Genomic DNA, 25,730 nt, shown 5'->3' on the forward strand with positions numbered 1-25,730 from the left:
TAAAGATATCCATAAAAAGTGTCGTTTAAAGTTTGCCACAAGCCACCTGGGAGACACACCAAACATGTGGACAAGGTGCTCTGGTCAGATGAAACCAAAATGGAACTTTTTGGCAACAATGCAAAACATTATGTTTGGCGTAAAAGCAACACAGCCCATCACCCTGAACACACCATCCCCACTGTCAAACATGGTGGTGGCAGCATCATGGTTTGGGCCTGCTTTTCTTCAGCAGGGACAGGGAAGATGGTTAAAATTGATGGGAAGATGGATGGAGCCAAATACAGGACCATTCTGGAAGAAAACCTGATGGAGTCTGCAAAAGACCTGAGACTGGGACGGAGATTTGTCTTCCAACAAGACAATGATCCAAAACATAAAGCAAAATCTACAATGGAATGGTTCAAAAATAAACATATCCAGGTGTTAGAATGGCCAAGTCAAATTCCAGACCTGAATCCAATCGAGAATCTGTGGAAAGAACTGAAAACTGCTGTTCACAAATGCTCTCCATCCAACCTCACTGAGCTCGAGCTGTTTTGCAAGGAGGAATGGGAAAAAATGTCAGTCTCTCGATGTGCAAAACTGATAGAGACATACCCCAAGCGACTTACAGCTGTAATCACAGCAAAAGGTGGCACTACAAAGTATTAACTTAAGGGGGCTGAATAATTTTGCACGCCCAATTTTTCAGTTTTTGATTTGTTAAAAAAGTTTGAAATAGCCAATAAATGTCGTTCCACTTCATGATTGTGTCCCACTTGTTGTTGATTCTTCACAAAAAAATACAGTTTTATATCTTTATGTTTGAAGCCTGAAATGTGGCGAAAGGTCGCAAAGTTCAAGGGGGCCGAATACTTTCGCAAGGCACTGTATTACCCACCACTGCAACCTGTACTCTCTCGTTCGCTGGCCATCGCTTCATATTCGTCGCAAAATCCACTGGCTCCAGGTCATCTACAAGTCTCTGCTAGGTAACGCCTCACCTTATCTCAGCTCACTGGTAACCATAGCAGCACCCATCCGTAGCACGCGCTCCAGCAGGTATATCTCACTGGTCACCCCCAAAGCCAATTTATCCTTTGGCCGCCTTTCCTTCCAGTCCTCTGCTGGCAATGACTGGAACGAACTGCAAAAAAAGCTGGAGACCCATATCTCCCTGACTAGCTTTAAGCACCAGCTGTCAGAGCAGCTCACAGATCACTGTACCTGTGCATAGCCCATCTGTAAACAGCCCATCCAACTACCTCATCCCCATACTGTATTTATTTATTTATCTTACTCCTTTGCACCCCAGTATCTCTCCTTTCACATTAATCTTCTGCACATCTACCATTCCAGTGTTTAATTGCTATATTGTATTTACTTCACCACCATGGCCTATTTATTGCCTTTACCTCCCTTATCTCACCTAATTTGTACTCACTGTATATAGACTTTATAAAAAAAAAAAATTATACTGTATTATTGACTGTATGTTTGTTTATTCCATGTGTAACTCTGTGTTGTTTTATGTGCCGAACTGCTGTGTTTTATCTTGGCCAGGTCGCAGTTGTAAACGAGAACTTGTTCTCAACTAGCCTACCTGGTTAAATAAAGGTGAAATAATAAAAAATAAAATAATATTGCCTTCATATTAGGACATGCAACCTGTAGAGTCTCACAGAAATAGTTTCATGCATGTAGGACCATAGCAACAGACCTTGGCACGCTACATGTCCTCCGGCTGACTCCTCTGAAAAGGGGACACACCCCTGTTCTGGAAAAAACCCAAGAGGTGTAATCAGGTCTAATGGTGTCTAATGACCCAGAGCACAAAACTAGTGCACTAGATTTGCTGGCTCCTTCTGAAATAAGTAATTGCCACATATGTACTGAAAAATTCACAATAACCCCTACCTACATGTACATTTTACCTCAATTACATCCACTAACCTGTACCCCCACACATTGACTCGGTACCGGTACCCCCTGTACATAGCCTCGTTATTGTTGTTTTATTGTGTTACTTTTTGTCCTACCTAAAAAAAAAGATTAAAAAAATTTTAGCAAATATTTTCTTTCTTTAAAAATGTTTTTGCATTGTTGGTTAAAAGGCCTTGTAAGAAAGCATTTCACTGTAAGGTCTACTACCTGTTTTATTAGATTCATGTGACAAATATAATCTGATTTTATTTTGTTTTGTTATCCTGCAACTGCTCAAATCACAGAATCAGTTGGATAAACTGAATTGTTTAACTCATTCTGAAGATTGAGACCATTGCATAAATGCTATAGGATTTGATCATTAGAGCTGACCTATCTCACACATACAGCTTAAGGCCTATGCTCTTATGGGATTTTGTCCCATGATTCTCCATTAAGAACAATCATGAGGGAGTTGATGTAAGTATAACACAGCTGATGAAACATCCATCAACAGTTTTATTTTGAGCTGTTCCAAAAAGTAATCAGATAGGATAGAGGATAGAACGAGGTCACACGACAGCAGGGTAAAGTCGGCCCGCATGAATGGTGAGGATTTGGACTGGGTTGAGACTAAACTGACCCTAGATCTGTGCACACTGCAACCCAATAGAGCAGATAACAGGTGCGCAGTTTATAAATTGCACGCCACTTTCACTTGCACTGGCGAGCGATTTGTCCTGGTAATATTGGGATAATCTTCGTTAACGCAAAACTGCAATTTTGCTGATTCACTTCAGAGGAAATCAACATGGGACGGTTACATTTTTTCGTCCTCTGGTCGTTAAACGATGCACCCCGTCAGTTTATCAGGTAGTTATCAGGTATTTCGTTGTTAAAATGTTGAACGTGGGCACGCAGCAACTCCCAATTTGAGCCATCGTTATTCATTACAGAACTGCCCAATCTTCATCCTTGTAGTTCACAGCATAAATGTTTGTCCGTAATTATTGCAGCAAATCCAATCGCCAGTGCCACCAAGTCCATGTTCCATTGCCACTGCCCAAACAACTTGTTGTATTCAGTCTTGGGGAATGGCGGTTCTTATCAAGCGAGACAACCATTTCAGTTGATGTTCTGGTTAGCCAGGACGTGAAACCGCAGAGGATTGGTACATTGTCAGACCAAACAAGGTACATTAGGCCTACATGCGTTCTAATTAATAACAATTGCAAAAATGCATACAAGGTCTATATTGCTTGTTTTAAAGGTGCTTGACTTGGGAGGGAGATTGGAATGCTGACCTTGTCCAAGAGGCAACAGAGAAAGGGAGGAGAGGAGTATATGGGAAGGTTTTGCTCACTGTTTGTGGAGAGGTATGGTTTCAAGCGTTTTTATTCTGTACATTTTCAATGTTATTGTGACAGGTGACACTTTGTTGTGACATCTCACATTATAAATTAAATACTGACCAGATACTACATTTGTCTTTGCAAAGGATTCTGGAAAGATTAACAGCCTACATAATGCACCAGTGTCTTAAATTGTTATTTAACTCTTTCCTCGAAAAGAATGAAGCCAGTTTCATCAGCAATACTCCACGTGTGCCAAGAAAACATTCCAGCCCATTCGAGCACAACAGCAATATCTCCCATACTCTGCTCAACACCTCTGGGAGTCAGAGGGTAAATTGCAGGGTTATCCACTAGTTAGTAGACCTGTCACTACAGTCTTGATTTTGAGGCATTTTTCTGGTCTACACTGTCATTAAAATTGTAGTTCAGTGAGACAGAAATCAAATGTGTCACTCTTTGCAGATTTCAACCCCCAACTCATCACATCTAGGAGACAGCATTTTCTATGCCGAACTCAAAGTTAACAAGACAGAAAATGATGATTCCACTTTATCTGATAAACCCTGTATTTCGCTTACGGTAGGGCTCATGCTTGAATAAGAAATTTTCCAAGTAGGGAGTGGTGTGGCGAGAGAAATTGAACCTGACTTTTTAATCTTAATGGTATTTGAAGGATAAGACCCCCAGACGGACGGTGATTGGGAAGAGGGGTCGCATCGCATGGAGCCCTGAAATTATTCCTCAGGAGGATACTGGTCGAGCATCTAGCCCCCAAAAAAGAAAGCTATCTAGAGAGAACAGTGTTGAGAAGACTGGAATGAAGAAGACCAACTGCAGAGCAGGTTACAGAATTCGCCATGAAATTATTTGTTTTGTATTTGTATTTCAAATAGCAACTATTCTGCTGAATGAAAAACATTAAGGATATTTTGTTTTCAGTTTGCCCATCAAAGCGCTGGAGCCACACCATGTGTCTGAGTGATCCTGAGACCGCCATTGTCATTGGAGGAGAAGCTTCTGACCAGACTCACTGCGAGGACTCCCTATGGAAACTGGAAATAGGTGAGATGAGTTGCCCATTTTAATAACGTATAGAACAATTTGGAGCCAAAATGTAAACATCTGTTACCTGGCATCTTGAAATGCCCAGCACACATTTAATTGATCAAATTGATTGTCAACATTATCTTCTCAAGACAACGATTTTTGGTTCCCAATGAATTCCCCCACCTCTGGACCTGTCCCACCGTGTGCCCATGGCCACTCTGCAACCTATGACCCTGATTCCAAGGTTGTCTACGTGTACGGAGGCCTGAGAGAGGGCCAGCGCTACAGCGACCTCTATATCCTCAACACTCTAACCTGGAAGTGGAAGCTTGTCACAGTGAGTGTCCTGTCCAGAGCCACTTGTCACTTTATAGTTTAATTGACCTTAAGGACCTTCAAATGAAAAGTTTGATTTTCTCTCTTGTGGAAATTCTTCCTCTAGGCAAGAGGTGATATCCCCATGTTGGCCTACCACTCTGCAACTATCTATAAGAAAGAGCTCTTTGTTTTTGGGGGGGTTCACCCAAGCCGCTGTCCTGGAGGCAAGGTCTGCAGTAATGCTCTGTACATTTTTAACCCAGAGTTTGAGCTCTGGTACCAACCCATCGTCGAGGGGGACCGACCTCTACCTAGGTTTGGGTCAGTGTTCCTTGATTTATATTTCTGTAGACAAGGCATTGGGCTATTAAAATATTTCACTTACTGTATCTAACCATTACAGGACGACCGTGCTTATTTTGTGTTTACATTACAGGCACACAACCACACTTTTGTCCAACCAGTTGCTCATTTTTGGTGGCAGGAAGACTGCAACCTACCTAAACGACCTCCACATTTTGGATCTTGGTAAGGCACTGACAGTGGTAATGTGGAGTACTCTAAATAAAAAGCTAGTTGCCATGATCTTCAAATGTAATTTTTGTAATTTTTGACAAAAGGCTTCATGGAGTACACAGCTGTGAAATATGAGAACATGCCACCACTGCCTCGAGGGTGAGAACATATACAAATCAAACCTTGTAAAATATGAACACAATGCCCATCTGACATTTTTCGTGTTTCATATATCTAGGAAATCAAGTAATTGCCGTGATGAAAAATGTCTATATTGCCACACAGACCAATATTGCGACCATTTAATTCTATGCCATTTGTTTAATCTGATATTTATTGCTTAGTATCTGTAAACAACAAGGATGTATATTGGTGTAGAAATTCCTTTTTACTAAGTTAACGTTGCCCTATCATCATTGTGGTCAGATATCATGCAGCACTGCCAGTATCCGACAACAGGATGCTGGTCAGTGGCGGTTGCAGTGCTGTTGGAGCCCTGCAGGACGTTCATATCTTTAACACGGGTGAGTACACACTCACCAATGCCTATCATTTTTTTCAAGAAAGTTGATGGTAATCCAGCCTCTTTCATTTGCTCTGAATAAAAATGCCTGTCTTGGTTCTTTTCAGACACCAGTATGTGGCATTCAGTGGTCTCCCCTCTGCTCTGCGCCAGGCCTCGTGCCGGACACAGTGTGATCAATCTGGGAGGCTCTGTCATCTCAGATGCTGATAAACAGAAGAAGGGGGAGTATGCCAACATCCACTGCACCGTCTTGGTGTTTGGGGGCTCTGACTGCGCTGGGACCTTCTACAATAACACAATGAAGTGCACAGTGGAGATCCCTGTAGAATAAGAGACTGGATCTTAGGGGGAGATGATAACGACCTTATTGGGAAATAAGGAAAATAAATGGACTTTTTATCCCTGTATCTGGTTTACACATTCTAAATAATATGATTGTGCCATGGGCAGAACTCTTACAGGGACTTTTGAGTCCTTGGTAAGGCTCTGTTACGTTAGGCTTAGATTTCATCAAGTCTTCAGTTTTATTGTGGCTGCTTAAGGCCCCTTTGTTTGTTCTGTGCTGTAGTCTTATCTGATCAGCTTTTTTCCTGGGGGGGGGGGGGGGGGGGGGGGGTGATTGTTAGTTATGGTGCAAGTGATGCCTTTTTATCCCATTGTGGTGTTTCACATTATGGGTCGTGACCCATTTGTTTTATGTGACATTTTTCCCATTGAGAATATGGTATACACATCAGATCTGACAAGCAATCTCTTCTGTTTTTAAATATTTTCTCATCAATGTGTGTGATCACATGGTAGAGCTGAAATCAATTTTCTGTTTTATTTGAAGTAAGCTGAACTTCAGCTTTTTTACAAAACCAATTATTTAACAAAGTGCAGACAGCCATTTTCACTTTCCATGAACTTCTACAGTAACATGACGGATCAACGGAGGGCTAGTATGGTACTTTGGAATTTGTACAGTAAATGTTTTTTAAATTGATTTAATACATCACTATTTGTTAATGTTTTTACATTTTGTATTGCTTCCCTTAACAAATCCACTTTGGTCAGCATTGGCATAATTTGTGTAGATGGGTGAATGTACTGTTTCTTAGAGGGTAAATATGAGTATTAAAATAACGAAACTTCATCATACAAGTAATATATTGTCTTTGGTTTCAATCTCATTAAATAAGACAAAGGTATTTTATAGAAGCATTCAATGATGGTGGCACTACTGGCTCGCTTAGACATCAGAGGGGTTCTCATGTACATATTTCAGCAGGTGTGTCTAGTTGGCAGGACGGATGACTCTCTTTGAAAGCATCTACCTTCAGTAAGGTTTGGTTTAGCCTTTTGATAGTTGGGAACTGATCAACATCCACTTTGAACCTGTTGGGCAAATATACAAGTCATGTGGGTTGTATGTTCAGTGATGAATCGGTCTCATACTGTGGTGTTCTTTTGTAACAATTCTGAATGACTGGTTGCCTTACCGTTCAGCATTATAGACTTGAGGGACGAGACAGATGTCTGCCATGGAAATCTAAAAGGTAAACATGGTTAGTTCAAGAATTCCTAAACTTGAAGAGAGGTCTACGGTGTTTTGATGTGATGAGTGTCCCCTCACCTCGTCCCCTACACAGTACTTGCCAGCTGTCTCTTTCAGAATGGGCTCCAGGGCTGAAAGACACAGGGACAATAATCAGGACTGGAATGGTTGTCTACAGCGATACTGGTATTGTATGTAAGGCTATTTTTACCCACCTTCAAAACCTCTCTGGATGAAATGATGCGCCCACTGCACCTTCTCTGCTCCCATCTTCTGTAGCACGTACAAATTCTGAAATACAAATGATCAGACGTGACTGAGTAGCTCTACAGTCATCATCATTGTTGCAATGGCAATACAAACACATGATGTCCATACAGTAAACAAAGTTTGTTTTGCAAACTTGGTCAGATCTGCAGTGGACTGTGTGCCTTCAATTGGTTATATACTTTTCTCTTGTTTATCCACTTTCTTTGTGCTGTAATTCACTTACCTGCACAGGCTGGATCCCAGAGGCGATAAAGTCAGAGATCATGCGCACCTGGGCACGTTTCTTTGGGTCTGCAGGGAGAAGCCTGTGTCCTGTTCTGGTCTCCTCAATGTACTGGATCACTGCCAGCTGAGGGTGAGTGGATTAGTCTTGTCAATGTTACATTTGGGGAATTTGGAGTTAGATTTAAGTTGTCGTTGAACTTTTATCAGAAGTACATCACTGTTGAAACACTGACAAACCAATAACATCATTGGACTCACCGACTGTGACAGCATGATGCCATCAATTTGGACAGCAGGCACTTGTTGCATAGGGTTTAACCCCTTGTATTGTTCTGTAAACTGATGTGTGCAGTATGAGAACATATATTTTACACCATTGATGTTCAATACCTCTACCTAAAAACAAAAGCGTGAGGAAGTTACCTGCTGACCCCCATCTTTGATAAGATTGACTGGGACTTGGTCAAATGCAATACCTTTCAGAGCAAACGCTGGAAGAAGCAACGTAGGTTATTTATTTACAGTGTCAAAAGGAATTGTCACTTTTCTTATGCTGTAAAGTACTCCGAGATGTGGACTATACATAGTCAAAAGGTACATACCGATTCGAACCCTCCAAGAGCACGAACTCCTAAAATATCCATGAATAATGGGCTAAAGGAAAGAAAAGTACATCAGTGCACGTGATACGTCATTTTCTCATATCTTACTTAACGTTCCTCATTGATTCACCTTGGTTTGATTTGCCATAGTATTCAGACAGATCAGGCGTTTAACTACTGCAAAGTATGTTACTCCAAAATGATAACGAAAACAACTTTGTTCCTTGCAGCCAATAGAATGTGCTCCCAAATACCCTCCTCCCTGGTTTTTGTCTATGACTAAGCACTTTCCCAGCATCTTCAATTAATTCCACGTTTCAGTGTCTAGTACTGAAACGTTGCAAGCAATAATTGGCACTGTACCTTTGTGAGACAAGAGAGTGAGAGACGCATTGCAGGTTATAAGGGGTAGGTAGGCTAGAAACAGTAGACAAACTATTACTTTGTTGTGCATTTAACAGCGGATGTGGCATTATATGTCACAGAATACTTCGATGACAGCTTATTATGCGGTTTTGCGCAATACTGCAAGATGGAAACGTTAACTATATTATGCAGATTATATAAATGTTTTTCATAAAATTAGCGCCAATTAATTGTACATTTGTAGGTACTTTTCCTATATAGCATAGGCGACCACATCATAGAGATAGGTAGAGGACTCGTTTTTGTAGCTGTGCAACTATAGCGTCTGCGGCGACATGTGTAGCGCCATTGAGGCTATCTCGATTTTAAAGTAGTACATTTTATTCTTCATGATAGGCTAAATCCTCCTAATGACCTGGTTGGACAAGACTCCAACAGGGTCACCAGGAGAGATCAGCCAACAAAAGTAGAAGTCCCACCCAGTTAACTACATTTAAAATGGTGGATGTCCTGAGTGGCGCTGCCCATTCTAAAATAGCCTTTTGGCCACTAGAGACCTCTATCATTATCTTTGGACCATATTCAGCTATTGTCTGTGGTGGACCATAAATAACCCAGTCGAGTTGTCAAAAAGACTGAGCTGCGCTTTATAAATGTTTTCTAAAAAGTTGGTTCGTCTATAATTTTACATAGAGATTGGCTAATACAATTGTAATTTCAATCAATAAGGTTCATATTTTTGTGGGAGGTGTTCTACGTCAATAAGTGATCAGCTATTTCCAGATCCCTCCCTCTTTTCTGTCGATGTAGGTGAGGGAGAACATTTGAAGTGTTTCTGTTGACACTGCTGGCAAGGTACATAGTTTGGGGATAAATCGAGCAATAAACACATTTTCATCATGACATGGACTGTATCGAGATCACTGTTGAAGAAAGGTGTAAGAAATCATGTTATGTTTTACCCACGAGTTAATGACGACTAAACGATTTTGATATGTTTCACTTTGTTTACAAAATGATAGATGTCGTGGCTTGGCGCTTGTCTTGTTATCGACTATTCTGTATGTCACTTTTAGGAAGCATTCCTCCTTAGAAATGGGTACCAAACCAACCTCCTGCTATTATTATTTTTTTAAAGTGCTTATCATATCTGCTGCCTGTCAAGGTGTACAGTTGAGAACAAGTTCTCATTTACAACTGCGACCTGGTCATGATAAAGCAAAGCAGTGTGACAAAAACACATAAACAAACATACAGTAAATAACACAATAGAAAAAATCTATGCACAGTGTGTGCAAATGTAGTAAGATTAGGGAGGTAAATAATAAATAGGCCATTGTGGCGAAATAATTAAAATGTATCATTAACACTGGAGTGATCAACGAAAGAGAAAAAAAAAATATGGGGATGAGGTAGTTGGGTGGGCTGTTTACAGATGGGCTGTGTACAGGTGCAGTGATTGGTAAGCTGCTCTGATAACTGATGCTTAAAGTTAGTGAGGGAGATATGTCTCCAGCGTTTTTTTTTTTTTTTGTGCAATTCGTTAGTCATTGACAGCAGAGAACTGGAAGGAAAGGCAGTCAAAGTAGGTGTTGGCTTTGGGGGATGACCAGTGAAATACACCTACTGGCGCGTGTGCTACGGGTGGGTGTTGCTATGGTGACCAGTGAGCTGAGATAAGGTGAGGCTTTACCTAGTAAAGATTTATAGATGACATAGAGCCAGTGGGTTTGGTCGACGAATATATAGCGAGGGCCAGCCAATGAGAGCATTCAGGTCGCAGTGGTGGGTAGTATATGGGGCTTTTGTGACAAAACGGATGGCACTGTGATAGACTGCATCTAATTTGTCGAGGAGAGTGTTGGAGGCTATTTTGTAAATCACATCGCCAAAGTCGAGGATCGGTAGGATAGGCAGTTTTACGAGGGTATGTTTAGCAGCATGAGTGAAGGAGGCTCTGTTGCGAAATAGAAAGCCGATTCTAGATTTAATTTTGGATTGGAGATGCTTAATATAAGTTTGGAAGGAGAGTTTACAGTCTAACCAGACACCTAGGTATTTGTAGTTGTCCACATATTCTAAGTCAGAACCATCCAGAGTAGTGATGCTAGTCTGGCGGGCAGGTGCGGGCAGCGAACGGTTGAAGAACATGCATTTAGTTTTACTAGCATTTAAGAGTAGTTGAAGGCCACGGAAGGAGTGTTGTATGGCATTCAAGCTCGTTCAGAGGTTTGTTAACAGTGTCCAGAGAAGGGCCAGATGTATACAGAATGGTGTCATCTGCGTAGAGGTGGATCAGAGAATCACCTGCAGCAAGAGCGACATCATTGATATATACAGAGAAAAGAGTCGGCCCGAGATTTGAACCCTGTGGCACCCCCATAGACTGCCAGAGGTTCGGACTTGACACACTGAACTCTATCTGAGAAGTAGTTGGTGAACCAGGCGAGGCAGTCATTTGAGAAACAAAGGCTATTGATTCTGCTGATAAGAATGCAGTGATTGCCAGAGTCGAAAGCCTTGGCCAGGTCGATGAAGACGGCTGCACGGTACTGTCTTTTATCGATGACGGTTATGGTATCATTTAGGACCTTGAGCGTGGCTGAGGTGCACCCATGACCAGCTCGGAAACCAGATTGCATAGTGGAGAAGGTACAGTGGGATTCGAAATGGTCTGTGATCTGTTTGTTAACTTGGCTTTCGAAGACTTTAGAAAGGCAGGGCAGGATGGATATAGGTCTGTAACAGTTTGAGTCTAGAGTGTCTCCCCCTTTGAAGAGGGGTATGACTGTGGTAGCTTTCCAATCTTTAGGGATCTCAGACGATACGAGAGGTTGAACAGGCTAGTAATAGGGGTTGCAACAATTTCGGCGGAAATTTTAGAAAGGGGGTCCAGATTGTCTAGCCCAGCAGATTTGTAGGGGTCCAGATTTTACAGCTCTTTCAGAACATCAGCTATCTTGATTTGGGTGGAGAAGCGGGGCGGGGGGTGCAGAGCTGTTGGTAGGGGTAGCCAGGTGGAAAGCATGGCAGGCTGTAGAAAAATGCTTCTTGAAATTCTCGATTATTGTACATTTATCGGTGGTGACAGTGTCTCCTAGCCTCAGTGCAGTGGGCAGCTGGGAGGAGGTGCTCTTATTCTTCATGGACTTTAGTGTCCCAAAACGTTTTGGAATTAGTGCTACATGATGCAAATTTCTGTTTGAAAAAAGCTAGCCTTTGCTTTCCTAACTGCCTGTGTATATTAGTTCCCAACTTCCCTGAAAAGTTGCATATCACGGGGGCTATTTGATGCTAATGCAGTATGCTACAGGATGTTTTTGTGCTGGTCAAGGGCAGTCAGGTCTGGAGTGAACCAAGGGCCATATCTTTTCTTAGTTCTACATTTTTTTAATGGGGCATGCTTATTTAAGATGGTGAGGAAAGCACTGTTAAGGAACAACCAGGCATCCTCTACTGACGGGATGAGGTATGACTCCCATGTGTGCTGTCCAGCTAAATGGTTTAATTCATACATTTTTAGCTTTTAGTAATCCATCTGAAAATCACTGTGAAATTGACCCCGACATTCACCTTTATGTGCCAGTTGCACTTCTATGACATTCCGGATTGCCGTAGTTGTACATTAATCCCGTCCAAACAAGAGGCCTGGAAGTTAAAAATGATTTTTGCTTTTGTCACATACACCGGACAGTGCAGTGAAATGTTGTTTTACAGTAGAGGTGTCCAACTCATTCCTTGGAGGGCCTAGTGTCTGCAGGTTTTTGTTTTTTCCTTTCAATTAAGCCCTAGAAGACCAGGTTTGGGGAGTTCCTTACTAATTATTGACCATGATTTATGAATTAAGTACAAGGGAGGAGCGAAGACCCTCATACATTTGGCCCTCCATGATATGAGTTTGACACCTGTGTTTTACAGGGTCTGGCCATAACAGTACGGAGCCCCTGGAGCAAGTGCCTTGTTCAAGGGCACATAGACAGATTTTTCACCTTGTCAGCTTGGGTATCAGAACCACCCCACTATGAGGTAGTAGGATTAGTGCATCTACTTTGCTTCTCATGCTATATAGCTGAGAGTTGAAATGATACGATTCACAATAAATGCATGAACTCATGCATTATTATTATTAGCAGCAATTGCTAACCACTTGCTTTCTACCAGAAGGTTGGGCGCATGTTACTCCTCCTCGGTGGTTAGTTAATAACATAAATAATGCTTTTATAATAAACTGTTCATTATAGTGGTTGTACAGAATGACACAAATATTAATTTTCAGTCTCCTGCCTCAGTTTGTATGATGGCAATTTGCATATACTCCAGAATGTTATGAAGAGTGATCAGATGAATCGCAATTAATTGCGAAGTCCCTCTTGTCATGCAAATTAACTGAATCCCCCAAAAACATTTCCACTGCATTTCAGCCCTGCCACAAAAGGACCAGCTGACATCATGTCAGTGATTTCTCGTTAACACAGGTGTGAGTGTTGACGAGGACAAGGCTAGAGATAATCAGTCCTGTGTCATGCCAACAGTAAAGCATCCTGAGACCATTCATGTGTGGGGTTGCTTCTCAGGCGAGGGACTGGGCTCACTCACAATTTTGCCTAAGAACACAGCCATGAATAAAGAATGGTACCAACACATCCTCCGAGAGCAACTTCTCCCAACCATCCAGGAACAGTTTGGTTACGAACAATGCCTTTTCCAGTATGATGGAGCACCTAGCCATAAGGCAAAAGTGATAACTAAGTGGCTTGGGGAACAAAACATCAATATTTTGGGTCAATCCTCAAGAGGCGGGGTGGACAAACCAAAAAACAAATTCTGACGAACTCCAAGCATTGATTATGCAAGTATGGGCTGCCATCAGTCAGGATGTGGCCCAGAAGTTAATTGACAGCATGCCAGGGTGGATTGCAGAGGTCTTGAAAAAGAAGTGTAGATTATTTGCATCAACTTCATGTAATTGTCAATAAAAGCCTTTGACACTTATGAAATGCTTGTAATTATATTCCATATTCCATAGTAGCATCTGACAAAAATATTCTAAAGACACTGAAGCAGCAAACTTTGGAAATTATTATTTGTGTCATTCTCAACTTTTGGCCATGACTGTTGTATATGACAAACCGATTTTAAATTTAACTCGTATTACAACCTGTTTTGAAGTACAATACAATCCTGAGTGGCGCAGTGGTTTAAGGCACTGCATCTCAGTGCAAGAGCACCATAGTACCTGGTTCGAATCCAGGCTGTATCGCATCCGGCCCTGATTGGGAGTCCCATAGGGCGGCGCCAAATTGGCCCAGCATCATCCGGTTTTGGTCGGAGTAGGCCGTCAGTGTAAATAAGAATTGGTTCTTAACTGACTTGCCTAGTTAAATTTAAATAAATAAACAGAAGCAAAGGTAAAATCTCATCATTCACGCTTCATTGCACATTTAGCAACATGAACTTGGCACATTGTTTTTGTCATATTATGGGGTTTAAAGACTACCCCTGCATGTCCTTGCCCTATCATTTGAAACATTTATACCCAACATATTTAGCATGCTTCTATACAATTGGTTTACCCTTACTGTTGCTCGGGTTGACTTTAATGCAAGTTACTCATTTTAAATCAGGAAGCTTATTTGGTGTGTTGGCTCATGGTGTGTGTGTCTTGTTACAGTAAGAGCTTGCCAGGAGCATTACTCTGGAGAAGGGCGAGACCCTGGCAGATGCAGAGGGGGATGTGTTCAGAGGATTGCATAAGTCTCATGTCCACCAGCCTTTCCGAAGGGAAATATTTGGGGATATGGTCTTTTAGCTTCTGTGGATACTTGTGGTGCAGCCAAGGGAATGGTTGATCTTTCCACGAGTGACCTAGACATTGAAATAATGTAAAGAGATCTTTGGTCTATCGCTTGTGACCGTCTCCGTGTGAGGGATAGTGACACACATTCTGTGACTGACCCAGCTTGTCTCTATCACTGACGAACATCCACTTCCGTCTCCAGAGGTGGTAGCATTCTGCTACACCCGCAATAACATCTGCTAAATATGTATGTGATCAATACAATTTGTTTTGATTTAGTAGAGCACACATGCAGCATCAACTCCCTGATCCTGGGGAAGACCCTCCATCACCAAAAATGCTGCCTGCCCATCGGGCTGTGTGCCGGCATCGCCCCCTTCAACTTCCCCGCCATGATCCCTCTGTGGATGTTGCCCGTTGGCATGGCGTGTGGCAACACCTACCTGCTGAAGCCCTCAGAGCGGGTGCCAGCCTGCATCATGCTCTTGGCCAAGATGCTGCAGGACGCTGGGATGCTATATGGGACCCTGAACATCATCCATGGCAGGCAGGACGGTAAGAGAATAGCGACATGCCCCATCACCTGCTGTTCTCTGAGAGATACAGCGGGGAGAACAAGTATTTGATACACTACCGATTTTGCAGGTTTTCCTACTTACAAAGCATGTGGAGGTCTGTCATGTTTATCATAGGTACACTTAAACTGTGAGAGACGGAATCTAAAACAAAAATCCAGAAAATCACATTGTATGATTTAAGTAATTCATTTGCATTTTATTGTATGACATAAGTGTTTGATCACCTACCACCAGTAAGAATTCTGGCTCTCGCAGACCTGTTAGTTCTTCTTTAAGAGGCCCTCCTGTTCTCCACTCATTACCTGTATTAACTGCACCTGTTTGAACTCGTTACCTGTATAAAAGACACCTGTCCACACACTCAATCAAACAGACTCCAACCTCTCCACACTGGCCAAGACCAGAGAGCTGTGTAAGGACATAATTGTAGACCTGCACAAGGCTGGGATGGGCTACAGGACAATAGGCAAGTAGCTTGGTGAGAAGTCAACAACTGTTGGCGCAATTATTAGAAAATGGAAGAAGTTCAAGATGACGGTCAATCACCCTCGGTCTGGTGCTCCATGCAAGATCTCACCTCGTGGGGCATCAATGATCATGAGGAAGATGAGGGATCAGCCCAGAACTACACGGCAGGACCTGGTCAATGACCTGAAGAGAGCTGGGACCACAGTCTCAAAGAAAACCATTAGTAACACACTACGCCGTCATGGAATAAAATCCTGCAGTGCACGCAAGGTGGGGACCCTGCTCAAGCCAGCGCATGTCCAGGCCCGTCTGAAGTTTGCCATCTGGATGATCCAGAGGAGGAATGGGAGAAGGTCATGTGGTCTGATGAGACAAAAATAGAGCTTTTTGGTCTGAACTCCACTCGCCGTGTTTGGAGGAAGAAGGATGAGTACAACCCCATGAATACCATCCCAACCCTGAAGCATGGAGGTGGAAACATCATTCTTTGGGGATGCTTTTCTGCAAAGGGGACAGGACGACTGCACCGTATTGAGGGGAGGATGAATGGGGCCATGTATCGCGAGATCTTGGCCAACAACCTCCTTCCCTCAGTAAGAGCATTGAAGATGAGTCGTGGCTGGGTCTTCCAGCATGACAACGACCCGAAACACACAGCCAGGGCAACTAAGGAGTGGCTCCGTAAGAAGCATCTCAAGGTCCTGGAGTGGCCTAGCCAGTCTCCAGACCTGATCCCAGTAGAAAATCTTTGGAGGGAGCTGAAAGTCCGTATTGCCCAGCGACAGCCCCGAAACCTGAAGAATCTGGAGAAGGTCTGTATGGAGGAGTGTGCCAAAATCCCTGCTGCAGTGTGTGCAAACCTGGTCAAGAACTACAGGAAATGTATGATCTCTGTAATTGCAAACAATGGTTTCTGTACCAAATATTAAGTTTTGCTTTTCTGATGTATCAAATACTTATGTCATGCAATAAAATGCTAATTAATTACTTAAATCCAGAAAATCACATTGTATGATTTTTTTTGTTTTAGATTCCGTCTCTCACAGTTGAAGTGTACCTATGATAAAAATTACAGACCTCTATACTTTGTAAGTAGGAAACACTGCCGATTTTGCAGGTTATCAAATACTTGTTCTCCCCACTGTATCTGGAGGCATTACTAATGTGATGTGAATTATTCAATTTGTCTCTGTGCTTTGATTCTCATGCATTGACGTCGTTGTTGTATTACAAAGTGCAGAGATTATGAATTGATTTTGGCTGGCCTGTATACCTTATGTGATCATCCAGCCATCAGCTTTGTGGGCTCCAACCAAGCTGCAGAGGACATCTATGAGAGGGGATCCAAAAACGGCATGAGAGTACAGTCCAACTTGGCAAGTCTGACATGCATATGTTGTTTCTAGAAATAAACAGAGGGTGGCAGTGTTGGCTTAGAAACGGTTGTTGAAGGATTTCCTCTCTGCTTCTCTTCTCCAATTTGGCTGATTAGCTGTACAGCTGGAACAGGGATTGAGCCAGACAGCCAGTTACACACGTTGTGGAAGTTAGTCTAATCATTTCTTTTTTTGTAACAGTCTTTTTTTATTGGAATTTCACAATTGTCACCCATATTAAGAGATACAACAACAGAGACAAAGCAAAACAAACAGCACTCACTTACACATACGTGTGTGTGTGTGTATATATATATATATATATATATATATATATATATATATATATATATATATATATATATATATATATATATTGCTCCAAAAAATAAAGGAAACACTTAAACAACACAATGTAACTCCAAGTCAATCACACTTCTGTGAAATCAAACTGTCCACTTAGGAAGCAACACTGATTGACAATAAATTTCACATGCTGTTGTGCAAATGGAATAGACAACAGGTGGAAATTATAGGCAATTAGCAAGACACCCCCAATAAAGGAGTGGTTCTGCAGGTGGGGACCACAGACCACTTCTCAGTTCCTATGCTTCCTGGCTGATGTTTTGGTCACTTTTGAATGCTGGCGGTGCTTTCTCTCTAGTGGTAGCATGAGACGGAGTCTACAACCCACACAAGTGGCTCAGGTAGTGCAGCTCATCCAGGATGGCACATCAATGCGAACTGTGGCAAGAAGGTTTGCTGTGTCTGTCAGCGTAGTGTCCAGAGCATGGAGGCGCTACCAGAAGACAGGCCAGATGGTCAGAAACAGACTCCATGAGGGTGGTATGAGCATGTGACAGACGTGACAGAGTCTGGAGACGCCGTGGAGAACGTTCTGCTGCCTGCAACATCCTCCAGCATGACCGGTTTGGCGGTGGGTCAGTCATGGTGTGGGGTGACATTTCTTTGGGGGGCCGCACAGCCCTCCATGTGCTCGCCAGAGGTAGCCTGACTGCCGTTAGGTACCGAGATGAGATCCTTGTGAGACCATATGCTGGTGCGGTTAGCCCTGGGTTCCTCCTAATGCTAGACCTCATGTGGCTGGAGTGTGTCAGCAGTTCCTGCAACAGGAAGGCATTGATGCTATGGACTGGCCCGCCCGTTCCCCAGACCTGAATCCAATTGAGCACATCTGGGACATCATGTCTCGCTCCATCCACCAACGCCACATTGCACCACAGACTGTCCAGGAGTTGGCGGATGCTTTAGTCCAGGTCTGGGAGGAGATCCCTCAGGAGACCATCCGCCACCTCATCAGGAGCATGCCCAGGCGTTGTAGGGAGGTCATACAGGCACATGGAGGCCACACACACTACTGAGCCTCATTTTGACTTGTTTTAAGGACATTACATCAACGTTGGATCAGCCTGTAGTGTGGTTTTCCACTTTAATTTTGAGTGACTCCAAATCCAGACATCCATGGGTTGATAAATTTGATTTCCATTGATAATTTGTGTGTGATTTTGTTGTCAGCACATTCAACTATGTAAAGAAAAAAGTATTTAATAAGAATATTTCATTCATTCAGATCTAGGATGTGTTATTTTAGTGTTCCCTTCATTTTTTTGAGCAGTGTGTGTATATATACAGTGGTGCAAAAAGTATTTAGTCAGCCACCAATTGTGCATGTTCTCCCACTTAAGAAGATGAGAGGCCTGTAATTTTCATCATAGGTACACTTCAACTATGACAGACAAAATGAGAAGAAAAAAATCCAGAAAATCACATTGTAGGATTTTTAATGAATTTATTTGCAAATTATGGTGGAAAATAAGTATTTGGTCACCTACAAACAAGCAAGATTTCTGGCTCTCACAGACCTGTAACTTCTTCTTTAATAGGCTCCTCTGTCCTCCACTCGTTACCTGTATTAATGGCACCTGTTTGAACTTGTTATCAGTATAAAATACACCTGTCCACAACCTCACAGTCACACTCCAAACTCCACTATGGCCAAGACCAAAGAGCTGTCAAAGGACACCAGAAACAAAATTGTAGACCTGCACCAGGCTGGGAAGACTGAATCTGCAATAGGTAAGCGGCTTGGTTTGAAGAAATCAACTGTGGGAGCAATTATTAGGAAATGGAAGACACGCAAGATCCACGCAAGATCTCACCCCGTGGGGTCAAAATGATCACAAGAATGGTGAGCCCAAAGTAACAAAGCCTACCATCAGTAACACACTATGCCGCCAGGGACTTAAATCCTGCAGTGCCAGACGTGCCCCCCTGCTTAAGCCAGTACATGTCCAGGCCCGTCTGAAGTTTGCTAGAGAGCATTTGGATGATCCAGAAGAAGATTGGGAGAATGTCATATGGTCAGATGAAAACAAAATAGAACTTTTTGGTAAAAATTCAACTCGTCGTGTTTGGAGGACAAAGAATGCTGAGTTGCATCCAAAGAACACCATACCTACTGTGAAGCACGGGGGTGGAAACATCATGCTTTGGGGCTGTTTTTCTGCAAAGGGACCAGGACAACTGATCTGTGTAAAGGAAAGAATGAATGGGGCCATGTTTTGTGAGATTGAGTGAAAACCTCCTTCCATCAGCAAGGGCATTGAAGATGAAACGCGGCTGGGTCTTTCAGCATGACAATGATCCCAAACACACCGCCTGGGCAACGAAGGAGTGGCTTCGTAAGAAGCATTTCAAGGTCCTGGAGAGGCCTAGCCAGGCTCCAGATCTCAACCCCATAGAAAATCTTTGGAGGGAGTTGAAAGTCCGTGTTGCCCAGCAACAGCCCCAAAACATCAATGCTCTAGAGGAGATCTGCATGGAGGAATGGGCCAAAATACCAGCAACAGTGTGTAAAAAGCTTGTGAAGACTTACAGAAAACGTTTGACCTCTGTCATTGCCAACAAAGGGTATATAACAAAGTATTGAGAAACTTTTGTTATTGACCAAATACTTATTTTCCACCATAATTTGCAAATAAATTCATTAAAAATCCTACAATGTGATTTTCTGGATTTTTTTCTTCTCATTTTGTCTGTCATAGTTGAAGTGTACCTATGATGAAAATTACAGGCCTCATCTTTTTAAGTGGGAGAACTTGCACAATTGGTGGCTGACTAAATACTTTTTTGCCCCACTGTACACATACACCCACACCATTTTCCTCTTCCCGCTCGGCGCTTCTCTCACCCCATCCCCATCATTGCGTCTCTCAATATATACATTTTAAACAAACTTACAAACAGAAATTAAACAAAAAAGCTCAGTTTAAACCAAGACGTTAGTGTAATTCTGAAATACAAAGATCACCACCATTCTCTAAGAGAATCCTTGCAGCATAATAGCTGATACCTCAGGTTCTAGGTAATTTAGATAAGGTTCCCATACTTTGTAGAACTGAAGTCTATTTTTTTTACACATTCACATCATCTACAAATGAAATGCACTGGTGTAATGTAAAGCACTTACAATATTGTACTTTCTATTGTTTGTTCACTAAAGTTCTTTAAGAGGATGAACTTTTGAGACCATCTCTGTTTGAATCTGCATTCAACCACATTGAAGACATGATGTAATGGGCTTTTACTTGAATTGGATCACTCTCCTTGGTATTGAAGTCAAGTGCTAGGAGGCTAAACATTTCCCTCTTATGCTCTGCTGTAGGGAGCAAAGAACCATGGTGTGGTGATGCCTGATGCCAATAAGAACACTCTGAACCAGCTGGTGGATTTAGGGAACCAGAACAGCGCTGCATGGCCCTCTCCACAGCCATCCTGGTGGGCAAAGCCCTCAGCTGGCTGCCTGAAGTGGTGGAACGTGCCAAGGCTCTGCGCGTTAACGCAGGTACCTCACCCTGCTCACACCTCCCACCCTAACCAGCCCTAATGGGCCCTCTGCTTAGTCCTCTTAAAGCCACCCACGCAGCCCTAACCACGTCTCGCCTCTTAGCTGTACCATAACTTCAGATGGGGCTGAGCTGGGAGAGAGGGCTTGAGTCACTCATGCTGCAAATTTGCGGTGTCATTTGCGCCAAACGCTTAAGAGTAGCTCAGAGCATCAAGTCTTTGTGAAAAGAAGTTGTTGGGGAGAAGAATAAATGATGCCTCTTATTTGCAATGATATACTCTCTAATTTGTGTGGCTGCATTTAAACAGCCATTTTAGAGGGAGTGCTGCTGGGTGCCCCTCGCCCTAGCTGGGCTTTTGTGTTTGTGTGTGGCTAAAGGGGTATTTGTGTGGCTGTGAGGGAGAGTTCTCACTGCAGGTTCTTTTTCGGGAACCCTCTCAGGGGACAAGGTGTGAGTGGACGTGGGGCCAAGCAGAGGGTCAACAGCCTGATCCAGAGTGGGGTGGATGAGGGAGTCCAGCTGCTGCTCAACGGCAGGAAAGTCAAGGGCTATGATAATGGCAACTTTTTGGGACCAACCATCATCGGCAATGTCACAGTAAGTTTGTGTGTGCTTGCAGATGACACGCTGTAATGACAAAAATTATGTTCATTTCTGTGCAAATCCTGAATCTGTCATTTCATTTTATCTTAGCCCCAGATGAAGTGCTATACTGAGGAGGTCCCTGGGCCTGTTTTGGTGGTCCTGGAGGCTGAATCTTTAGATGATGCCATCAGCCTGGTCAACGATAACCCCTATGGCATTAGCACAGCTATCTTCACCACAAACGGAGCCACAGCACGCAAATACACTCACGAGGTGGACATAGGCCAGGTGAGTAGCTGTGGACCCCTGTGTGTCCCCCTATGTCCTGGGAGAATGGAGCCATTCATATCCTTCTGCCATGTCTATACCTTAAACAAGGCGGACATCGCACCTCTGTTCTAAAACATACACTCAACAATAATTATTTTCCATGAAAAGTATAGCCTTGTTTGCGTCTGCTCTAAAATCAACTCTTCTGCCCCTCACCACCTGGCCCCATGTGGACTACAAATAGCTATAGCAAATATGTGCCTTTTTAATCAAAACAGGGGGACATAGAAATAAATTTTCCTGGTAGGATTATAGGAGAGAATCTTAAATTAAACTCAAAAGGGATTCCTTAGGACCTGTTAAATATTTTAAAGCATAAATATGGCCTGACTTTACCCTATTTGTTTGCGGGCCTCAGCTATACCCAGTTATCTCTTCACATGACGGAGGACACCGTGTAGGGCAGGCCATGTGCTGTAATCACCTACAAACCTCGCTGTAACAAAAGCCTCATCTTTTTTCGCTCCCTCAGCCAAAAGGCTTGACTCCGGTGTCCAAAATTACTCCTGCTTTTTCAAACATTCTCAACCAACCGTGAGTTTCCAGTGGCCTCAAAAACAACAAGCAATGCTTTTCGATTTGATGTAATGAATTTCATGCATTTAGTACACCTTCCTCTCCCAGAGTTACTCATCCAGTTGCTCTGATCCTGTTTGAGTCAACAGCTTGCATTTCCAGTGCAGTAATGGAAGTTTGTGTTTTTCAGATTGGGATAAATGTTCCTATCCCTGTTCCTCTGCCCATGTTCTCCTTCACTGGCTCACGAGGTTCTTTCAGAGGAGCCACCAACTTCTACGGCAAAAGTGTATCAGTTGACATAAGGTAAGGTAGACAAACAGGAGGTTGTGCTGGACAATTTCCACATGAAGGTTGGAATTTCTGTGGCTGACTAGTGATGTAAACCACCCGGTCCTCTTAACTAGTTAACTGGTCAAAGCCAACTGTATTCAGTCCAGATTTTCAGCTTTGTTTAATGTTCTCAGTGATGTAATACGGTCATGATGCCACATCTAGTTACAGAGCAGCATATTATAGTTGTCTTCCCTACTTTCTACTGGTTTCTACCCTACTTTCTACAGGTTTACACACAGATCAAAACTGTTCTTCACAATGGAAGGCAGAAGACTCCACTGTGCAAACTCCTTCAGTTTACATGCCAACCATGGGACGCTAACTGGTCTGGAGGAAAACATTTCCCATGTATTTTATGAAGCAAAATGTCAAAACTTCTGTGCAGTCCCGTCGTCATTAGTTGCTAATTACCCACAGATGTGTTTTTTCTTCTTCAATGGTATCTCAAGATTCACTCACTCACTATGCATAAATAGTTTGGCTTCATTGTTGATTGACAGTACCCTTGTTCTATGCAAGTTTCTAGTAATTATGTGTATATTAGGCTAGCAGCTCCCAAGGGTTCTCACAGATCATGACGATCTATGTTACGTTTTTGGCAATAATGCTAAAAAGGCGTTAAAAGGGAGCTTAAACAGTGTGAAGTACTTGCATAGCTTTTCTTCGATGTCAGTGTTCAAAATACACTGCCTCAACAACATTATGATATTGATGAATGTGTAGCTGCCAAATGGGATGCCACTATTAATCATGGATTCAGTTCATCTGGATCTTAGAAATGTGTGTAATGCGCACATCCTGTGGTGCAGTTATTCCTGCATGTGTCAATATTTCATTACCTTCAGCACATGTTGCATTTTAATAAAAAGCAATCCATTTTCATTGAACCCTTTATCGTTCGTCTGTCTGTCCTGACTCCTTTTAAAAAGTTAAAGTTTTCCTTTTGTACGCTTTAAATGATGACTATCAGAAAATACCACAAACGTTTTTCACAAAACCATCAACATAATTCTGGAGACTTCATTTGGAGCAGCAAAATTCTCAGACCGACCGTGACACTAACACCGCAGGGGACTGTCGGGGAGCTCATGTGTTCTGGATATCCGGCTGGGGTTGGAGGGCAGGGTGTACACAGGCGCCTGGGTGATGGTCGCAAGGGACGGCTCCTCTGTAATTCTGCAAGGCATATGTCATTATGTAACAACAAATCTACAAGGTCTGATGATAAATCACTCTCACTGCTGGTGTTTAAACATGCTCCATGGGACAGATAAATCTACCGAAGCTTTGTAATTACAAAGAGAAACCAGGACATTCTCCTCAAGTATTGTTTTGGTGTCTTACCCGGGATCTGTGTCGTTCTGGTTCCTATCTGGGGATGCCAACAACACCAAAGGTTGGCTCAGATTCCTGCAAAATGAAGAGTAGATTGAAATGCTGTAGATTTTAAAAAGGAATGTTTTCCCCTACTGTGGCAGCTGTTCTCTCTAGCTGTAGACTGCAGAAATGAGTCATTATGATTCCTACTCTACTGGGTTTCTGTAAATTCATCCTAGGTCACCAAATGCTCTGTTTGCAAGGCTAGACACCAGGACAATGTTGACACCATATACATTCAGATCCCCTGCACTCAACTTGACAATGATGCTGCTAGCTGTTCCCTAACCACAGGCGTTCAAAGAACTAAATCAACTCCTTGTGCACGTGAAGTGGGGCCAAGAGGCTGAAGGCAAATCGGCGTGGCCAGATGTTTGTTTCCAAGCACAGGACTCTGTGGCCGGCCCTATTTTTACTATTGTGCCCAGACTCTTTCTTCCTTCTTTTTAAGCAGCTGTACGGAAAAGAAAATGATGTTGATGTTACCATAAACTGATGTTTTATGGTATCCTCTTCTGCTGACCAAAGAGCTGTTTATTTGTGACTCCTTTTTAAATGTCTTAAAGGCCCTCAGACTGTAGTACGGCTCGTGCTTCTTATGGTATCTCTGCGTTTTCATCTCAACTCTTTATTGTGCCATGGGTTTTGTTTTCATGTTTAAATGATTCCAAATTGATGGTATCATCTAAACTGAACGCAGTAGAAATAGAAAAGAGGGAAGCTAACAATGAGCATGTCTGCTGGCAGACAACACAGGACCCACACGATGTAGTAGCTAGCTGTTACCTTGCTTTCTGTCTGTTCATTTTGGCAGTCTAAGCTCTTTCTCCTTCTGCTCCCACATGAGTTCAGAGATGTCAACCCTGTTGCTCTGGAGATTTTTCCTGAAACACAAGTGTAGTGGAAAAATTGATTTTCATGTAGGAACAGTCTAGACATTATTTGTCAACTTTTGAACAGTGTACTGTGTTTTGAATAGATGACTGCTGAATCATATACAGCTGACAAGTAGTTGCTACCAGAGAAATGGGGCAATGTACGGTAAGTGGTGGTGATGACCGCAGGCAGGCCACTTCTCAGCCTCCTCCAGGTCGGTGTGGACACTGTTGGTGCTGTGAGGGTTTTTTGGGGGAGGTGTGGATTCAGGAGTACTCCTGCTTGCCTGACCAGGCCTTACGCATCCTCCTACGGTGGGCCTCCTGCCTGTACTGCAGCCAGCAGGCCTGGATCTCATGCTTCACCTTGCCCAGGGCCTCCTGGAAGAATCATTCTAGCTCTGTGCATTGCTTCACAATGCTGTGGCTGCCGCATCACTCGCCCCATCTCCTTCTCCCGCATGGCCAGCAGCTTCTGCAACTTGTCCAACTCCACTTGGCCGGCCTGGGTGCTGTCCAGGGCCCGGTGCTGTGTCTCTCAAACTCCCCCACCATGAGCCCTAGGGCCTGCTCCAGGGTCCCCACCTTCCCCCTCAGCTCTGCTATCTCCTGGGCCCTCACCTGGGACACATTCTCCATCAGCTCACTGGTCTTCTAGGGGTGGGAAATATAGGAATGGTTGAGGGGTTAGTCTTAAAATATGGTTGCAATCATCATGACAATATACATATGGCTTTCTCCAAGGTAACGTAGTTAATTAAAGCCACTAAATGGCATGTTGATGAATGAATAATGTTTTGGGGGGGCTTAATTGCCGAATGGAAGGAGGTTTGAGCATGGAAGGAAATGGAAGGAGGTTTGAGCATGGAAGGAAATGGAAGGAGGTTTGAGCATGGAAGGAAATGGAAGGAGGTTTGAGCATGGAAGGAGGTTTGAGCATGGTAGGAAATGGAAGG

At 43.0% G+C, this 25,730-nt stretch overlaps 2 protein-coding genes and 1 pseudogene across 5 annotated transcripts; 2 read left to right on the forward strand and 1 right to left on the reverse strand.

Moving 5' to 3' along the window:
* The first annotated feature begins 2,561 nt into the window (after nucleotides 1-2,561).
* zgc:163014 (uncharacterized protein LOC100038766 homolog) lies at nucleotides 2,562-6,810 on the forward strand. 3 transcript variants are annotated; one of them, XM_021584864.2, is made up of 13 exons: nucleotides 2,565-2,778; nucleotides 2,922-3,098; nucleotides 3,176-3,281; nucleotides 3,477-3,590; nucleotides 3,723-3,839; nucleotides 3,934-4,102; nucleotides 4,200-4,322; nucleotides 4,457-4,644; nucleotides 4,750-4,946; nucleotides 5,062-5,153; nucleotides 5,246-5,300; nucleotides 5,568-5,665; nucleotides 5,772-6,810. In XM_021584864.2, exons 1-13 carry the CDS (start codon nucleotides 2,717-2,719, stop codon nucleotides 5,996-5,998), a joined length of 1,725 nt encoding a protein of 574 aa, XP_021440539.2. In that variant the 5' UTR covers nucleotides 2,565-2,716; the 3' UTR covers nucleotides 5,999-6,810. The 3 variants fall into 3 exon arrangements, with proteins under 3 accessions (XP_021440541.1, XP_021440540.1, XP_021440539.2); XM_021584865.2 differs by lacking the exon at nucleotides 3,723-3,839 and having other exon boundaries at nucleotides 2,563-2,778; XM_021584866.2 differs by lacking the exons at nucleotides 3,477-3,590; nucleotides 3,723-3,839 and having other exon boundaries at nucleotides 2,562-2,778.
* Nucleotides 6,466-8,834, reverse strand: LOC110505563 (maleylacetoacetate isomerase). 2 transcript variants are annotated; one of them, XM_036962949.1, is made up of 9 exons: nucleotides 8,665-8,834; nucleotides 8,302-8,353; nucleotides 8,123-8,190; nucleotides 7,958-8,038; nucleotides 7,698-7,823; nucleotides 7,420-7,495; nucleotides 7,283-7,335; nucleotides 7,149-7,198; nucleotides 6,466-7,044 (listed from the first exon to the last, which is right to left on the reverse strand). In XM_036962949.1, exons 1-9 carry the CDS (start codon nucleotides 8,692-8,694, stop codon nucleotides 6,918-6,920), a joined length of 663 nt encoding a protein of 220 aa, XP_036818844.1. In that variant the 5' UTR covers nucleotides 8,695-8,834; the 3' UTR covers nucleotides 6,466-6,917. The 2 variants fall into 2 exon arrangements, with proteins under 2 accessions (XP_036818844.1, XP_021440542.2); XM_021584867.2 differs by lacking the exon at nucleotides 8,665-8,834 and adding an exon at nucleotides 8,432-8,599.
* Nucleotides 8,835-9,762: 928 nt separating this feature from the next.
* Nucleotides 9,763-23,361, forward strand: LOC118944141 (annotated as a pseudogene).
* Nucleotides 23,362-25,730: the final 2,369 nt, after the last annotated feature.

The sequence above is a fragment of the Oncorhynchus mykiss genome, chromosome 25, assembly GCF_013265735.2.
Source record: "Oncorhynchus mykiss isolate Arlee chromosome 25, USDA_OmykA_1.1, whole genome shotgun sequence".
NCBI classification, from domain to species: domain Eukaryota; kingdom Metazoa; phylum Chordata; class Actinopteri; order Salmoniformes; family Salmonidae; genus Oncorhynchus; species Oncorhynchus mykiss.